The sequence below is a fragment of the Amblyomma mixtum genome, chromosome 8 (assembly GCF_055824585.1).
Source record: "Amblyomma mixtum isolate Tamu chromosome 8, ASM5582458v1, whole genome shotgun sequence".
Lineage (NCBI taxonomy): Eukaryota > Metazoa > Arthropoda > Arachnida > Ixodida > Ixodidae > Amblyomma > Amblyomma mixtum.
This window is the reverse complement of record NC_143019.1, coordinates 48682782-48700663: the sequence shown is the minus strand read 5'-3', so window position 1 is coordinate 48700663 and position 17882 is coordinate 48682782. Positions and strand designations below refer to the sequence as shown.

At 51.0% G+C, this 17882-nt stretch overlaps 1 protein-coding gene across 11 annotated transcripts in view; it reads right to left on the bottom strand.

Moving 5' to 3' along the window:
- Positions 1 to 2249: 2249 nt before the first annotated feature.
- trh (PAS domain-containing protein trachealess) overlaps positions 2250 to 17882 on the bottom strand; it is a 398041-nt gene continuing 382408 nt past the window's right edge. For 9 of the 11 annotated variants that reach the window (XM_089557222.1, XM_089557223.1, XM_089557226.1 and 6 more), the window contains 9 exons: positions 14404 to 14493; positions 13256 to 13421; positions 12420 to 12538; positions 11558 to 11861; positions 10415 to 10562; positions 9786 to 9904; positions 8593 to 8765; positions 5017 to 5088; positions 2250 to 3609 (listed from right to left, as the gene is read on the bottom strand). In XM_089557222.1, coding sequence (XP_089413348.1) covers positions 2566 to 3609; positions 5017 to 5088; positions 8593 to 8765; positions 9786 to 9904; positions 10415 to 10562; positions 11558 to 11861; positions 12420 to 12538; positions 13256 to 13421; positions 14404 to 14493 — 2235 coding nt within the window. In that variant the 3' untranslated portion in view covers positions 2250 to 2565. The remainder of the gene's footprint in view (positions 3610 to 5016; positions 5089 to 8592; positions 8766 to 9785; positions 9905 to 10414; positions 10563 to 11557; positions 11862 to 12419; positions 12539 to 13255; positions 13422 to 14403; positions 14494 to 17882) is intronic. The other 2 variants (XM_089557225.1, XM_089557233.1) reach the window with 1 other exon arrangement.

Here is a 17882-nt window from a genome sequence, read left to right as displayed (position 1 = left end):
GTATCATGCCACAATTTGTGAAATAAGCAATGCAGCTTACACGAAAATGAACTTCATTTTACATTCTTCCGTCGTCCACGTTTAGTTCATTTCAACGCGTGATGATCACGGCAGTTGACATGGCGTCTAATACAGGAAAACTTTGCCAAGACATACATCCGACCCGGTACAGCCAACTTAACTTATGCTACTTCAGGATGAAGTTCATTACGCACCCAAAATTTGCAGTGGTGAAGCAGGTAAAGAGTTTCAGATAGCCAGAGATTTATCAAGTTATAGCAGACTATTTTTAACTATGTGCATTAGGAATTCAGTAACTTTGCAAGCGTACGTTATGCTGCAAAGCGCGGCACTCGTGAGGAAATAAGAGATAACAGACAAATATAGAGCAGTTACTTTAAAATTTCAGAATGTCACCACTATCATTTGCTCCATTGCTGTATCTGAAATAATTAACACTGATTTTTTAATATGTTCCTGTAGTAATGCCTCTGTTTAATTTTCACCGTGCCCGACCTGCGTTTTGAAACAAACCTGTCGCTCTAGAGCTGTGAGAGGCACAGATCCATCCTCATAATTGCTCACCATGACATCACGCATTCATTATAGACAGGCAATCAGTTACGACCGCAGCTTGAATGTAGCCGGCTCAAAAGTGCTTAATGTTTAGTTTCCGGTCGACAAGAAACGATAACAAATGAAAAATAAAAAGTCGCTGTTGTTCTAAATTGTAGACCTTAGGCATTGCACCCTTATCGCTTCACACTGTGACTATACAGCTCAGAGGTCAAGGCAATGGCAGAAGCCAATTTCAAGAAAAAAAGAAAGCCCACTCTCGTGTCGACCTTCACAGAGTCCAAAGTGGCGGCAGGAGCGGTGGTGGTGGTGGGGAAGGGACCGGGATCAGAGCAAAAACGAAACGTTCACTGCCCTCCCACTGCAGACACTGACTCGTCTCCTATAAGGTCATCTATGCTATATTAAGTGTATATATAATATATAGATATCTTATATCTATATAAATTTTGTATCACAATTCGCCATCATGGCTTGCCCGCACGCGTGCCCCGCTGCGCACACAGCGCTTTGGGGAGAAGGATTAAGAGGCTAGAAAGGTATGGGGGAAGGGTGGGAGAGAGAGAGAGACGTGGGCAGCACGGCGAAGCAACGACCATGGGGATGCACCGGTACACACAAAACACACGCACTTCAGGCACACTAAAACACTGCGCAGAAGACACAACTTCTGTCCACGAAGCTCCGAGACTGAGGGTGAAAACTGAGTGGTGACCTTTTAGTTCTCTATTGGCTGCTGCGACAGAAGCGATTTCTTGCGCAGCTCTTACATGGATTGTTTCTCTGAGATTAATAGGGTTCTAAGTTAAGGCATACATTAGGTCACTTTTAGCAGTGTTTGTTGGATTCATAGTGTTTTGCAGTACTTATATTGCAGTACTTATACACTCTCAGGACTTATTTCCAATGTCGGTACAGGTTCGTCAATGAATGCATTGCGACAAGGTCAATATATATTTGAGGTTTCTTCCAAATATTCAAGCTAGGTTTGATGTCAGCTCGTTGTTAGAAATGGATGCACCACAGCACTAGACAAGATGGGAATTAAAATGCCAGCTGCCTGTTTCTGGTAATGCAGGTAGCTATAACACATGACAATGTTTTGTTTGTATTTTTCATTGCTATACACTGCCAAGTAAAGGTGTCAATGTTGAGCCGCTTAACATATCCAATCCATGAAATGCTGAGCTGCTACACTCAGTGTAAAGACAAGAATGCAGTGTCTATGTTAGCTGAGATAACAAGTCAGTCTTGGGGCTTTGTGGACAAGTATTGTAGCAAAACCGAGAAAGAATTCAGAAAACTAGCCACAGAGACAAAGTTGATGCGCACAAGAGGCAGACAAACAACAAGCACACTTGCGGGTGTCATTGACAAAAGACTCACACAAAAAAATTAAAATATGCACCTAAAAAAAATCCCTCGCAAACATTGGAATGTGTCGCGGCATAACGCCGACTGAGCTTTCAGGTCTCGAGAGATGAAAACACACATATGTACACAGAAGGCAGGTTGAGGGGGCTGAGTAGAGATTCAAGCACACAACATCCGGATCCAAGGAGAGGTGGTTGGGGAAGAGGGTTGAGACCAACGGCAACAACAAATACTACAACACGAGGCTCGCCAAAGTAAAATAAAAATGTAAGCAAGGAAAGCCGCGTCACTGGGAAATAGCTTCATTTTTGTCATCGCGAACGCGGGTACGCGCTCACGTAAGTTGCAACAAACAACTCTCTTCACCATTTTTCTTGTTTGTCTGCCGCGCCACCGGGACGTACTCGCGCAAAATATGACGGCCCTCTGCTGACGCGAACCGGCGTACGCCCGTTGGTCTTTGTGCCGAAATTGTTCGCAGAGGGCGCCGCAGTCTCATGAAATTGAGTCTCACTCACCATCATGTACACGCGCGCACACACACACGCGGGGAAACGTAGCCGGAGCAGCGAAAAAACAACGAGCCAGACTGGTGCGTGTCCTCCCAGCTGGACGCTACGTGTTGGGCTGCTGTGAGTACCAGGCGCCGTTGGGCTTTCCGTACAGGTGGAAACCGCCCGCGTAGAGCTGCTGCTCCTGCGGCGTCGCGTAGTCCAGGCTGCCGGGATGGACGAGCACTTGCGGCTTGAGGGGCAACTCGGCGGCCGACACGTAGTGGCGCATGTGGGGCATGGCCGCGGCTGCTGCCACAGCCGCCGCCTCGGAGAAGGCCGGGCTCTCGGTCAGGCCCAGCTTGTTGTCGCGCGGGGACACCGAGGACGGCGGCGTGACAGCCGAGAAGGGCGGCGGTGGCTCCACGTAGCCGGCGTACGGGGGCAGCACGAACGCGTCGGGCGTCCACGGCCCGTCGGGGGGCGTCGGCACGTCTCCATAGTACGTCGGCCGCGAGGCGGCCGCGGACACGTGCGACCCGGACCGTATCACCGACTCGCGGTTGACGTACAGCTGCCGCAGCAGCGTCGAAGCCGGCAGGGGCCCGCCGTGAGGCGAGGCCCCTGCCGCGGAGGCGCCGGCGACCCCCGACTGGGGCCCCCCGATCCACTGGATGGCCGCTGAGCGCGCCGAGCGCACATCGGGCAGGTGCTTCTTCATGGCGTCCTCCAGCTCGCGCACGGTGAGCCCTTCGCCGGTGGAAACCTGGCCGCCTCCCCCCGCTTTCCAGGGCCGCGACAGGCCGTCGCAGGGGCCGTCACACGAGTCGTCGCCCGTGCCCCCCGGAACGGAGGAAACGGCGCCGGCGGACGAGCGGCCGCCGGCTGATGACGACGCCGGGTCATCGACAACCACAAGCGACGACGGTTCGGAGGCGCGCCCGAACCCGTCGGGCGCCGGGGGGAGGCTTCGGGCCGGGCTTGGCGGCTGCAGGCTCGACGCGCGGCTGCCCGGCCGCGAGCACTTGGGGCTGGCGCGGCTCGAGCCGTGCTGCGAAGCGTCGTCCGAGCTTCGCTTGCGCGAGCCCTTGGTGCTAGACGGCGCTGCGGCGGCGGTCACCTCGTAGCGGGCGGGACTAGCCGATGCCGATGGATGTTCGGCACCCTCCTGCGTGCAACACAGGCGTAGTGCGAAGAGGTCAGTGAGGGGATACACGCAGTCTGTGTCACGACCCACTTCAAGACAGCCGTTAATTTAGAAGGAGGCAAGTGCATGAAAGCTGGCCCTTGGGGTAGAGTACTACACAACACGACGTTGACTACAAGCCAAGTGGACGTTTCTTTGGTGGTGCGGCGTAGCCTTTGACATCCATGGATGCGCCACGCCGCTTTCGCAACAAATGAATGATACGTAGGATAGGTCGACTGAATCACTGAATGATTAACTGACAGGCACTAACTGATCAACTATAAGATATTTTGATTCCATCGGGAGTCTTATCTTAGTAAACTATCCTCTCGTTCACGAAGCTCAGCTGCTATGGTTTCATAGGGCACTGAAGCATAATATCCTTTCTAGCACTTGCCTCTTTTCACGGTGTTGCCCCACCATCACAAATACAGATCGGGCACACTATATCCAAAAACAAACACCTCCGCAAGTTGATCAGACGACACTGTGCCCGGTGCGTGACGGTGTGACACGATATTCCCGGCTCCGTACTCATGCAGGCTGATGAAGATGAAATTTTTTAAGCACTGGCGGTTCCTTTCGCGATGGAAATACAATCAATAATGCTCCAGTCAGATGATTTTCCCTGTTTCAGGATATCTGAACAGTAAATTTGCCACAAAGAAAATTTTTATCGCGTTTCATGGACTTTTAAAGAACCGAAATCATCCCACTTTTTCCAAACTGACGGACTTTTCAGGCTGCTGTACGGAAAAATGATTTGAAATAGGGAATTTTGGGCCTAACTTGGAATTACGGCATGGAACATCACTGATGCAATCACAACTAAACGTGACCAAATGTCGTGAATGTGATCACGGCTGAACTTGAGTAAAAGTCTGTTGGTGGGCCCAAACTGAAGCCAGTATTGACAGGCTTTACTCCTGAGCAGATAAAGGGTCAAGTTTCAGGATCAAAAAGAGCAAAAAGCTCTCACTTATCTAAAAAGCACACACCGTTAGCTGTTCTCGTCTGGTGAACTTGCAGCGGCCAACAGTACATGCTCAGTGGCAGCAAGTACACATGCACCTGAGTGCTCGGTGAGCAAATGGTAAGACTCTAGGCACTAAACATGCAGCTGGGCGGAAGGGCTCCTTGCTCTAAAGGCCATGCTCATGTGGGCTCTAAAACTGACGCGTGCGTTTCAACCAGGAATGGGAGGAGCTGGAAACCAAACACGTGAACAAGACAGTTTGACATGTGCTGTTTTTTAGGGCTAGCAAATGTAAGTGCGAGGGATACGTCAAGTGCTGGGTGGCGTGCTCTGAAGAGGGGAGATCCCCAGGCGTAAAAGTGTTGTGCGTGATGTGTTGGGGAGTAGTAACACTCTCTGCACCCTCTGACCTGATAGGCGTCCACGTATGTGTGGCAGGCCATTTGAACGTAGTTCGAATCGGACCGCCTCGTGCCCCGAATCTGCGCAGCCAGCATGGAGCAAAGACAGGGTGTGACCAACTAGACTCTCAACATCTTGGACGCATAGGTGACATTTTAGGTGATTAGGTATGCTGCAAGCGATGAAAGCACCAGCGTTGATTTCAAACTGTTTTCACACATTAAGAATAAATCTGTAGTCACTAAGAACTCTAAAGTAGGTTATCTTTTGTTCAGTTCAACTTTGCTGGCATCCCAGTGAGTGTGCACATCTAATGACTCACTCGGAAATGTGGTGTTGCCACTGAAAAAGAAAACTGTATCGGGTGCTCAGCTCTTTGAAGCAGCACTATGCATTGAGCTCTGACAATTTGCAAGGCACCGGCGGCCTCCTTAGCAAACTTTAGAATAATTTTATACCACGATTTGAAATGCCCCCTCCCTGCCTCGAATTCCATCAGCACAAATTTTAGTTTTGAAGCGAAAAGCTTCACTAGGCTCGTCAACACCGCGTTTCGCGTGAGCCACGCTACAGGTTTGCCACAGCTGCGCATGCGCAAAACCGAGTGACGTCACGCGGAGCGCAGGTGGCCGCTGCTGCCGCAGCCGTCGTCGCTGCCGCGCGCTGACTCCGTCATCTGACCTTTCGCCGCCGCTTCTCCTCCTCGCCACCATTTTACCCTTCGCCGCTGCCGCGCGGTCGCCGCCGCCGTCCCAAGAGGAGAAGGTTCTTTTGCAAGGCGTTGCGAGAACGCGTGAGCGGCGGTGGCGGCCATCCTCGCTACCGTTTGGCCTTTCGCCGCAGCCGTGCGCAGTGCACATTTTAAAGTAGGGGTATATACGGCGCGCTTGCCCATTGAACAGGCGCAGACACTCGCCATGGAAGGAGAAGAAGAAGCAACAGTCGGACGGCGCAGAAACACCGATCCCGAAGTGGTAGCTTGGGAGTTGGCTGAAAAGCAGCGAGAGCTTTTCGCTTCGAGATATCCAGGCTTAACCTTAGCTAAGCCACAGCAAATTTTTTTGTCATACATATTTTTTTCCCAGTACCTTTTGCCCTGAGATAGGCCGGGTACTCTGACCACCCTTCATGTTAATTAAGACCTCTCTTCTGTAGAGAATACCTCCTCTGCAATTTTAAACACACTCGCAAAATCTCTGCCTTTCATTACACATTTTTCTCTATGATGTTACTCAACAGACAGTGAGTATAGGGTGACTGTGCCATCGAGTTTTGCATCATCAGTGCCTGCTCGGGTGTATTATGCACAAGCATAAACTGTTGACTTCTGGCGTGGCTCTCTAAACAGTGACTCTTGTGTGGGTCAGATGTGAATATTTAACAAGGCAAAGTTCTTGCTTTGCCAGTTACTATTCTTCTGTACTGATGAATATGCGCACGCATATCTTCAACATAGAAAAAACAACTGAGCACCGCTGAAAGATTGTCAGGGCAATTCAAGAGGACATGAAAAGGTGGAAAATTATGGCGTCCTATAATGTTTTAGCTTTTAGTTCGGTGCTTAGTGACGACATGGAAACATAGTTCTCATATGCTAGAGCAGGGGTTCTCAAACTTTTTTGCTTGGAGGAACCCCCAAAGCCTTCAATAAGTTCCAGTTCCACTTCCAGTTCCACTTACCAACAATGTTGTCGAGTGCATTTTTGCAAAGAGAGAGTTGCAAAGGTTAAATGTTTATTGCACATATTAATAGAAATACTAATGTGATGGGTGGTACTGCTTCCCTTTTAAGAGCAAGTCAAAGCGTGGCTCAGTAGCACTCAGAGCCAGTTTCATATCAGCTGCCGGGTCAGGGCCGGTGAGGGTTCTCGCGGAACACAAGAAAACAGCCCGCGGAACCCCTGTGTTCCGCGGAACCCAGTTTGAGAACCCCTGTGCTAAAGCGTTCCCGGAGAGGTGATCGTGATTGTGATTGCCTGATAAACTTGCCCAATCTCGCTGCTCCTGGAGCCCAGTGACCAGACCTCGCGAAGCCGCAGTAATGATATCGTTGTCGTAACGTGAGTAGCTCATTTCTTCGCAACCACGTCGATTATACATAATGAAAGACTGTTTGGAACCACATCACAAGTCAATCCACACCATGTCACAGAAAGATTGAAGTATTGGTGATGTGTCAATCACACTCCAAAGCAAGAACACGAAGTTCTACTTGCCTGGCTTGGCCAGCGTAAACGATGAAATCACGTCACTCCCCCACTGGACACCTCCACCAATCACTGATATCATTATTTACTCTTATTCACAGTTGCATATGATTCACCTCAGTTCTTGCAAATGTTGACTGCAGTCGACGCACTCGCGCAGCCAATGCTGTCGTCGTTTAGGTGGGTTCAGACGAGCGGACCGGATCGCGGATGGTCCGCGCGCGTCAGCGCGGTTATCGTGACGCGTGACCAAGCTCCGGGAGACGGTCCGGACGTCGAGCATTCACACGAACGCAGCGGACAATCAGCGCGTCCTCTCGCCCACGGCGTGCTTGCGCTGTTTGCGTGGCTTCGAAAACTCAGCTGCCGAGAGTTTCAACATGAACGCCGAGAGAAAACGTCTTCTCGCCGCACTGGCTGTAGCCATATTGAAGCGTCTGAGGACGAGGAGGAAGCTTTCGTGGCTAAAAACTGTTATGTTGGGCAAAGTCATGGTTGGAAAAAAAGTGCTTGGGCATGCAGGACCTGCTGTACGAGGACCTACTTGAATGCGACCCGGAGAGTACAGACGCTTGCTGCGGCTGAGTCCAGAGCCGTTTTACCAGATACTGGCTCACTGAGCGCCTTCTTTCCAAATTCACTCAAATTAGAAGAAACAACAAAGCAAAGCGGACATTTACGCACACGCTGAAATACACAGTACGTCGAAGTGCAGCATACGCGGAGTGAACAGCGCAGTGAGCGAAACACGAAAAGCAGGACACACAATGCCGCACTCGAGCAGCAAATTCGGCGAAAAGCGCGCCAAAACGAAAGGCGCCAGCACGGAGCAAAGCCGACTTCATTCAGGATAGCTAGCCAGACAAACGCGTCTAGAAGCAAAGAAGAGCAAAAACAATCCCGGTCCGCGGCGGAGGCTCGGTCTGCGCGGATTGAAAAAGGCGCTCGCCTTTTTCACTCGGTCCGCGATCCGGGCCCGGAAAAGTCTGCGCCGCCCGCTCAAGGTCGCTCAGAGCCGTGACGTACCCGTCACGTGGCGCGGAGAGCGCTGAGGCGCCCGGACCACCCGCGATCCCGTCCTCTCGTCTGAACCCACCTTTAGTGATCCCAATAAAGGCGGGCCAAGTTTCCTTGCCAGGAAGAAGCTTGCATCTTGAAATAATCTAAATCGCTAGTGTTCTGGGCAGTCCTGGCACATAAGGATGGTCGGGAAGGGCTCACCTTCAATGACTATATATGTGGTCTCGGTAAAGTGCACATTCTACGACAACCTGACCTTCCACACGATCATCAAGCGTAGGATTCACGTAGACAAAGTAAGTCTGGCAATGTTCCAGAGTGAGGCAGTGAACCGGATGTGCTTCAAAAGAGACAGACCTTGGCGTTCCTGAGCGAGTCGAGCTTCCCCACGGCGCCCAGCTGCGTCAGGTGTTGCTGCTGCTGCTGGTCGGCGGACGAGGGGACGTCCTGACTCCCTCCCAGCGCCGACGACGGCGCAGGCTCGTGGTTCTTCGGGGACGGCTCGGCGGTACGGCCGGGAGACCGCTCCTCTGCAGAGATGACAGATACACTTCCGAATTAACACTGAAATTTGGGTTCTTGATGTTCAGTAGGGTCCACTGTTAAAGGGAACATGCGATCGAGTGGACTCCGCGCTTCGCGGAACGCTGCTGCTGAGAACTTGTGGGAATGGTCGGCACAAGACGCATGCGCACTGAGGATGACGGCTGGTCATTCCGCGCATGCGCCTGATGCCGCCTATTGTCGCCGCATCTAGGCGGCACGGCTTCGTGAAGCGCGGAGAGCACGGGATCGCATGTTCCCTTTAACAATGGACGTTCATTGTTTCAGGTTGTGTTTTAAAACCGGGACGGGACACGAACAAAGTCGATGGGACATGCGTTTGTCCCGTCTACTTTGTTCCTATCTCGTTCTTATTTTTGCGCTCTTTCTGGGAAAAACGAACAGCTTTCAGAGCCCAGAAAAAGTGCTGGGGCAGGCAGAAAAAAAATTCTAAGAATTATTACGATTCTCCGTTATGCGAAATTTGAGCGCAGCTCTGTCGGCGTCTCAAGCTATGTAAGCTCATTGTTTCGCTTTGCTGGGTCGTCGACACATCTGGCGACGATATTAGTTTGACAGTATTATTAATAGAAGACGACGACGATGTACAATGCACAGCCGGAGTGAGTTGCAGTTTAACACGATGCGTGACCTGCTGCGACGGTAGCCTATTCTTTTTTAAAGCGATGATAGTGCAGTGCTCTCGTTCAGTGCCACGGGTTCGAATCCCAGTCATGCCAATGTTTATGTTTTTTATTAAATTTATTTACGCTTTGGCTTGCTAGATCCAACGGTGGCGACGTGGCTCAACCCACGAACAGCGCGCGCTTAAGAGCTGCGCTCTAGAAGGGAAGAAACTTTTTCTACGCAGCATTGTGAACAGTGTATTTGTCCGGAGTAGCGGAGAATTCTTCAGAGTCTCTCATATCAAATGCATATTCACTAAATATTCCACCGCAGCTCGTCCCGATGAGTATGGCGAGGCGCATGCTGTCTCCATGGCTCACCTCGCGGTTCGTTGTCCGGCGTGGAGCCCCTCTCGGAGTTGCTCGGGTCGTCGGGCTTGATGTCTCCGATGCCACGCATCTGACTGCAGTCCATCACGCAATGCTCGTACTCCACGCCACTGCGCCCAGACAACAGAAGGTTGAAGCACGGTAAAAAAAAAAATGCAGGGCTAGGCTTACCGGCTTAATGCATGAATCAGTGAAAGCTGTTATAGCTTTGGTTTAGCCATGTCCCACTCTCCACTTTGCCATCTGTCACGATTGGCAGGTGGTGGCCAGTGAGATGGATCAAATTAATTAAGCAAAATTAAATTAGTTCTCTAGGTAATTAATGTCTTACGGCTGACCATTTACAGCTGTAAATGACGTCACATATGGCGAAGCGCTAAATGTCAGCGCAAAGACTATATTCCTAGACAGCGTTGCGCAAAAATGGGGTGTGCCGCTTTTAGACGGCAACAACCGTCTTCTCACAGCACAGAATTTTCGCGATTCGCATTGACACCATATCACAAAATATGCTACAGGAAAGAAAAAGTTACGAAAAAAAAAAAACAGAACATTTTTTGTCGCTAGTAGCGGAATAATGATAAAAACGAAAGTATAACGAAAGATGCGCGGCCGCGTACCTGAGGACGTAGTTGACGCAGATGATGCTCTGCTCTTCGGAGTTCTTGTTGTTGCAGATGACTGTGGCGCAGGTCTGCATCCAGGTGTAGCCGCCGTTCTTGTTGATGAGCCGGTAGTAGCCACTCATCACTTGGCCCTTGTTCATCACTGCACACAGTGACAACGGTACATGATGCATCTTAGTTGCATGCAGTGGCAGCAGCCCCGGCTTAGTGCGTCTGCCACATCAACGAACGTTTCCCCACAGCTGGTCCCGTCATCGACGCTGCATAACTATAGACACCAGAAAGGCATGTCTGTACTATAGGAAAGACGTTCATTTGCCAAGAACAAAATAAAGACGTTTATCGCCCACATAGCAGAGCGTACTGTCAGCAGCTCACAAACAGTGTGACAGGCGCCAACGGCGCAGGCGGTCACTGTATCCATTAGAAATTAGAACAGGAGGATTCTGCTGATGAGTGCTACTGTCTCCTAACATATTTTTGCAACTGAAGTCCGATTTGGTACGGTGCCGGCTGCGATTTTACTGACACTCGATCCAGACCCCGAGCCATGCTTATGATAACCTAAGGTGCCGGTAAACTGAATAGTGAAACGCCAGCCAAAAAAAAAAAAAAATGCGTTTCAAATTCGCGAAGAACGCGCATAGCTCGAAAATAGCGCAAGAGGCCGTAATGAAACACGCAGGGGCTGACTGCACTGCAGAGGCTTGTACGGAACTACTCGCGTCTTTCCTTCATGCTCATACTTTTCGAGTAGGTCGACTTTTTTTTTTGTTGCTGTTATCCATTCCGCGAAGAAAGGTACCAACTTCGTTTCAGAGAAGATGACTCTCCCGTTGTGTTCTCGATTTCCCTTTGCCTGCTGCAGGCGCCCGTACAGACGTTACCGTTACAGCCGCAACTTCAGAGAGTTATAGCATAGCGTGAACCGTGATCCGCTTCCGCGGGCCACCACTGCGTACGCGCTGATTGGTCCCGAAGCGGCAGGCGGGCACGTGGCGCCATCTGTCGCCCGCAGGGCGTAGTGCGCGCGCGCTGTGGGGCCTCGCGGAAGCAGATCACGGTAACAGATAGCGCTATGCTATAACTCTCTTCAGTCTTTCAGTGTTAGGGAAGAAGGAGCGGCGTGCAACTCACGGTCCACGTGACACTTGCGCAGCTTCTGCACGTCCTGCCCGTGCACCAGGGAGTACAGGTTCCGGCCGGCCAGGTCCTCGGGGCTGTAGTCGAGCAGGTCGGCGACGCGGGGCTCGCAGTGCGCGATGCGGAAGTCGAAGCCCAGCCGCGTGACGAACATGTCGCACTCGAGCCGCACCTCGTTCACCGAGGGCGGCGGCAGCGCGATGGCCATCGCCACCATGCCCAGGATCTGCGGCGGCTGCTTGGAGCGGCCCGGCGAGAACGAGTACTGGGGCCGCAGGTGGCACAGCACCAGGACCACCTGCGAAGCGACGCCGCGTCGGTCAAGTCAAGCCTGGCCCGCATGGAGCGTTTTTTACCCGCGAAATCGCGTCGCGCGCCCAACGCCCGCGCCGGCGTCGACGAATTCACTCCAGCATGGTCAGCAGCCGAGCGGCGCGCGCTACGGGCGGCGCCACACCTTTTGCGAAGCGCTGCAGCTGAACGTGGCGCGCCCACGCCGTGCTTAGTAAAGACCGCACAGGACTAGCATCGTTACGTGTCGCAAAGATGAGTTGAGCATGTTGCTGGGCGAATCTGTTCTGTAGAGTCAGAAAAACCTTAGCGCAACATTCAAAGAACAAAGAGACAAGGAACGAGGTTCAAAGGTCCTCCGAATGTCCCGTTTTGCATGAAGCAGCCTTGCCTTGTGAGCGAACGGGCTCACTTCACCGCCTAGGCATTTGTACACACCAGCCGTGAAGGCGTAGTTACGTACCGTCTTTGCCATTTGCCAAAAGTAACCGATCAACGGGGTTTGTTTCAATACGGCTGAGAGGTAAATTGCACGCAATGCGCGCAATCCGTGTAATATACTCACCCGGTATCCGGAAGACTTGAAGTGGCAGCCTCGCTTCGTAAGAGTAGACTTCATGCGTACGCAGAAGGACCTTTCTAGACCCTTGTAGGCTGCGCTGCTACTGAGAGTCATCACCGGAGCTGCGAAAAGGGGGAGCCAAAGAAGGGGATCACCCACAACGTCGCTCGCCGCCTCGGGAAGATCAGCGACAGAAACTTCAAGCAACAAAGAGACGCAGGAGAGAACACGGCGGCCATCTACGAAGACACAGTGGTGAAAAATAAAACAATGCTTCGCACTGTGCCTATGTACGTTCCGGCCGCTTCTCTCAGCAGTTAACAGCACTTGTTAACACTGGGTCATGGTCCGAAGAGTCCTGCGTTACTCCGCTAGCGGTACTACGGAGGAGAGTGCGAGCCCGAAAAGGTCGCCGGAAAGGGCTCGCCAACTTTTGTGCGTGACTGTGGGTTCTCTGCTCTTTGTGGAAGTGTTTTATTTGGCTCAGGTGCTCATGGCAACAGTAGAGGTGTTTCAGAGCCCATTTAATGCCAACTTTCAGCGTTCAAGGCAAAAACAGTTCCCTTGATTACAACGAAATTGCTAGGCACGCCTTGTCACAAGAAGCTTCCCTAGATGGCGCCAGTTTAGCAGCGACGGAATGAAACAGACCGCGCAGAGAGCAACACGCGTCAGGCGCAGCGTCATGCGGTCTAACTATTTAGCGGAATGACGCAGTTACGAACGCTCCGCTCCTGAGAAGGTGCCACCGAGTATATGAAAGAGACCCTTTTCTGAAGAGCAACGCAAATTCGCAGTTAATGCGTGCATACTGATACGACTGCAGTGCATATGTATACCTGGTCTGTCGAGGGAGTTTGGCGTCGAGGATCCGTCGTCCGAGCCCCCCGAGCCTCCCGAAGGTGAGGAGACCGACTGCGACAGGTTGATGCCGAGCTGCTCAGCAAGCTCGGCGTGGTCCTGATGGTGTACGTAGTCGAATACGCTGCTGCCCGTCATCTCCACCTGCCACGTCGGCGTGAGAGCATTAGGCATCCCCAGAACACAAGTAGAGAAGCCCTAGCGCTCCGTAAGACAGACGGGGTGAGAACATTGGAGACCGGAGCACTACTGGAGACGCTTTAGCGGACCGGAAGAGAGACGGAACGCCGTTCGTGCGGCAGTACACGAGGAGAGGTTCGATTGGTGCACCTGGTGCACGCAAATACGCAAATGCGGACATTAATGCCTGCTCTAAATCGCTCAGTGCAGAAGTCCTGTTTCAGCAAAAGGCAAATTCTCAATTACAAACAAAATGTCAAACTTCTATCCTCTCAACAACGCACGGCTCCAGCGTAGTGCACGGGGAGAGGTTCGATTGTTGTACGTGGTGCACGCAGCTACCCAAACACGTACAGTCCTTGCCAAAAGTAACCAGGCTGCATGGTTTGCTTCTAGCTCGTAGAGTGGAGCCCTTGCAGCTTCCCTGAAGCTGAAATGGTCGTTAAAGGTAAGGACTGGGGATCTTCTTACCTTCCAACAACTTTTGGTCTTTAGGAAAGTCACAAGGGCTCCGCTATATAAGCTAGAAGCAAACCATGCAGCCTGGTTACTTTTGACAAAGACGGTGCACTACTTGATATAGACCGACTGCTCTTAATCACTCAGTACAGAAGTCCTGTTTTAGTAAACGCTAAATTCTCAATTACAAACAAAATGTCGAGATTCTCTCCCCATCAGTATTAGTCAATGTTGATGTTACTGATGTTGAGCTGGAGGCGCTTATCCGTAAGCATGGAACACAGTAAAACTAAAATGTAGAAATGTTTTAATTTAATTTTTGACGGCAGTCGTTTCCGTATAGCAAAAACCAAATGTAATATAGAACAGAGCACAGTACTGGCAACTGATCGGCAACTACCCCACATGTAAGAACTTGTTACGGCTAAAAAAATAAATAAAATGATACAGCATTGTGACTGCATGAGACGGACTTCGTTATTCTTACCTGGGACAGCCCAAGGTAGATGGACACGGTTTCCGAAATGTACAAAAAGCGGCCATCTGCTCCCAGCGCAAAGGTAAAACCATCTAGTGACTGCAAGGATGAAAATGGAGAGAGAGAGAAAGAAAAAAGAACATTATGTAACAGTGCGTTGGTTACGTGGCATGTTGTGAGGATCGATTTTTTCATTTGCAAACTATGCGTGAAAATACTCACGCAACAACACACGGAACGCAAACAAACAGCAAAAAATTGGCAGTGGTTTAGCTCTGGTTAAACGTGGGCGATTGCGAAAGCAACGAGGAGAGAGAGAGAGACAGAGGCGATGGAGAGCGCGCGGCAGCGGCGGCACCTCGGAGTCACCCGCGCAGCGGCGGCGCGTCAGCTGTGCGCCGTGTGACGTCACTGCTCCTCGCGCATGCGCAGTATGGCCTTTCCTCAGCTCCGCGAAATGGCTCGGCGACTCGCGTAGCGTTGCTTTCGCAACAAAAAAAAAGGGGGGGGGGGGGGGGGGGGCAATATACAATGCGCATAGCACGGCCGTAATCGATCGACTCTGTTTACGCTCTCTGTTTCCGCCATGCCGAAATACTAACTCGCCCAGCTCAACGATAATGAAAACAGACCAGTTTCTGGGAAACCGGGGCACGCATTTCGCTGGTAAGAGTTGACGTATAACAAAAACTAAGCGGACGCTTGAGTCACGTTAATCAGATTTCACATTTGTCGCGGCTTCTGCTGCAACTTCTCGGTGTGTTTGCGTCAGACGAGCACAACACCGCTTTTTTTTTCTTAAAAAAAAAAGTCTTCGTTTGATTTCGACTGAGACCATGTTAGAAGAATCGGCAATTTACTCGCAAAATTTCCTTTTTCTTGCTGGACAGCGACGTACAGTCCTTGCCAAAAGTAACCAGCTGCATGGATTGCGTCTCATTATTACAGTATGCCCTTATGGTTCCGAGAAGTTCTTTGAAGGAGAGGACAGGGGTTCTCCTTACAATAGAGGGATTTAGAGCTTGAGGGCTGGCTTAAATATATATGACTGAGAAGCAAATCGTGCAGCTGTGTTACTTTTGGAAAATACTGTACATGTCGTTTAAGCCCTCCCTAACTGCCCGACAGTCGACGGGCAAATCTGGAACATTGGCCACTGCAAGCGGTCCCTTCCTCGGTTCTGCCATGAAACCGAACACGGACCTAGCTCTCACACTCGTACGACTGTCAGTAGCGCCCACAGCAAGGACAACAGAGAGCACACTGCAAACGCTAGTGAGTAGACGTGAATAGATGAGTTGAGAGGCACGTTAGAATATGTTTAGAAAGAAGTCAACAGACTGTGAGGTCCTGAGAAGCAGAGGCGAACTGCGGTGTGCTGGTTTCCCTTGATGCGTACGATCTGAGCTTCGGTCAAGAACGCTAAGGCTAAGCTGGCACAACTGCCATAAGTAACATAGTTTGCTTATTAAGTGACGCTAGCAAGCGCGTCCCCCCCCCCCCCCCCGCAAAAAACAAAAACAAAAAAACTTTGAGATCACTGCGGCGACCCGCCTTGGTGCAGTGCGAAAGCAAAACGTCCACACACTGTATCGACGTCCGTGGTGGCTCTGATGTCCGTGTAATATATCGACGTCAATGGCTATTTTGATGTCTAAATGTATTTTTTTGCGGTTTTTCGCGCTTAATTAATTACGTAATTACGCCTCATAAACCAAATTTTTCCCACGCCAACATTTTCTCGCACACTATCTGCGGACAAAATTGCGGACACTTTTTGCTGACGCGACAGAGCCATATAATGCTCTCGCATTAATAAGAGCTTGTGAATCGATGTTCGCCGGGACACTCCTGAACAACGCATCCGCTATACGGTTGCAGTCTTACGATAACTTACACAACTAGCTCGAGCTTTTGCCTGGACCAGCCACTCATTGTTCCTCAGTGGGAAATCAAAGCGATTTCACCGCATCAACTGTGCTGAGTCGGGCACGGTGTGTACTCCGGCCACCTCTTCTGCGCCGCAGATCTAGCGCGCCGCGCAGGCCTAGAGCAAAGTGCTTCTAACATCGTGGCATTCCTGAACAACGCGTCCGCTATACGGTTGCAGTCTTACGATAACTTACACAACTAGCTCGAGATTTTGCCTGGACCAGCCACTCATTGTTCCTCAGGGGGAAATCAAAGCGATTTCACCACCTCAACTGTGCTGAGTCGGGCACGGTGTGTACTCCGGCCACCTATTCTGAGCCGCAGATCTATCTAGCGCGCCGCGCAGGCCTAGAGCAAAGTACTTCTAACATCGTGGCATAGAGTTACAGTATAAGCACCTAGAGTTGCGCGTTTCTTTTCCCTGCGCCGCTCGCGCCTCTATTGGCTAAAAGCGATCACATGATTGAAAAGCATCCATGCATTACCGCGAAGCCAACCCTTTTGCATCGTTTAGCACTAGACCGTTGCTAAGAGTCCATTCGCACACCTACTGTTCTCGTGCTTTGCGGCATTTTATTTTGTCCAAGTACACATTTTCATTAAAAGCGATGTTTTCTTATCAATATTATGCAATTTTATCACAAGTGTTCGCAGACTGTTGAAAAGAAAACATTTGTGATTTTTGGCATTCACAACAGATGGCGCCACCCATTTTGTTCACATTCGTAAGTGATTGAGGTAGGCCTGGGCGCAGGAGACGCACTACTAGCAAGCCGTGTCATTCAATGCAGCCGTAATCTGCCTAGATTGACGCAAGTTCGGCAGCTAGAATAAAGCGGATTGAGAAAGCATTCGCTACAGCATCATGTCCGCCTCCTGCATGCAAAAGTTACGGCTTTCCCTCATAATTTGGATGCTAGGGATGGATAGCAATATGGCGGACCTACGCGCAACTCTAGGTACTATACAGCAACTCTACAACAGCACCACGGCCAGCGCCACCGGTATCCGGGCGCGGCGCGATGCTCAACACGCACGAACTCCCGGCATCGAGGAAGAGGCGCGGCGCAGCGAAAGATCCCGAAGCTGCTCAGTATGCCCGGCGCGACTCTCGCAAGCTAAGCCTCGAGGAGGAAAGCAGTTGGCGCGTTCCTTCACCGTCCGCGAGCAAGAGGAGCTTGCGCGCTCTCTCTTCACTTGGCGCTATCGTTCCCGTTGTTCCTTTTTTTCCCTACGTCTTTTCTTTTTCTTTGTTTCGCCCGAGAAGTCCCCGCTTCGTGCGGAAAAGCCGTAGCTCCAGTTCTCGGTTCTCGGGTCTACCGGGATAGGAAGGGCTCCTAGCAATAACGCGAGCCGACGTCGCCGTCGCAGCCACTCGTCCTGCCTTGCTATGCTGGCCTGGCGTTTTCGGGGGAGAGATAGAGAGTAAAGAAAGAAAGAAAGAAGAAGAAAGAAAGAAAGAAAGAAAGAAAGAAAGAAAGAAAGAAAGAAAGAAAGAAAGAAAGAAAGAAAGAAAGAAAGAAAGAAAGAAAGAAAGAAAGAAAGAAAGAAAGAAA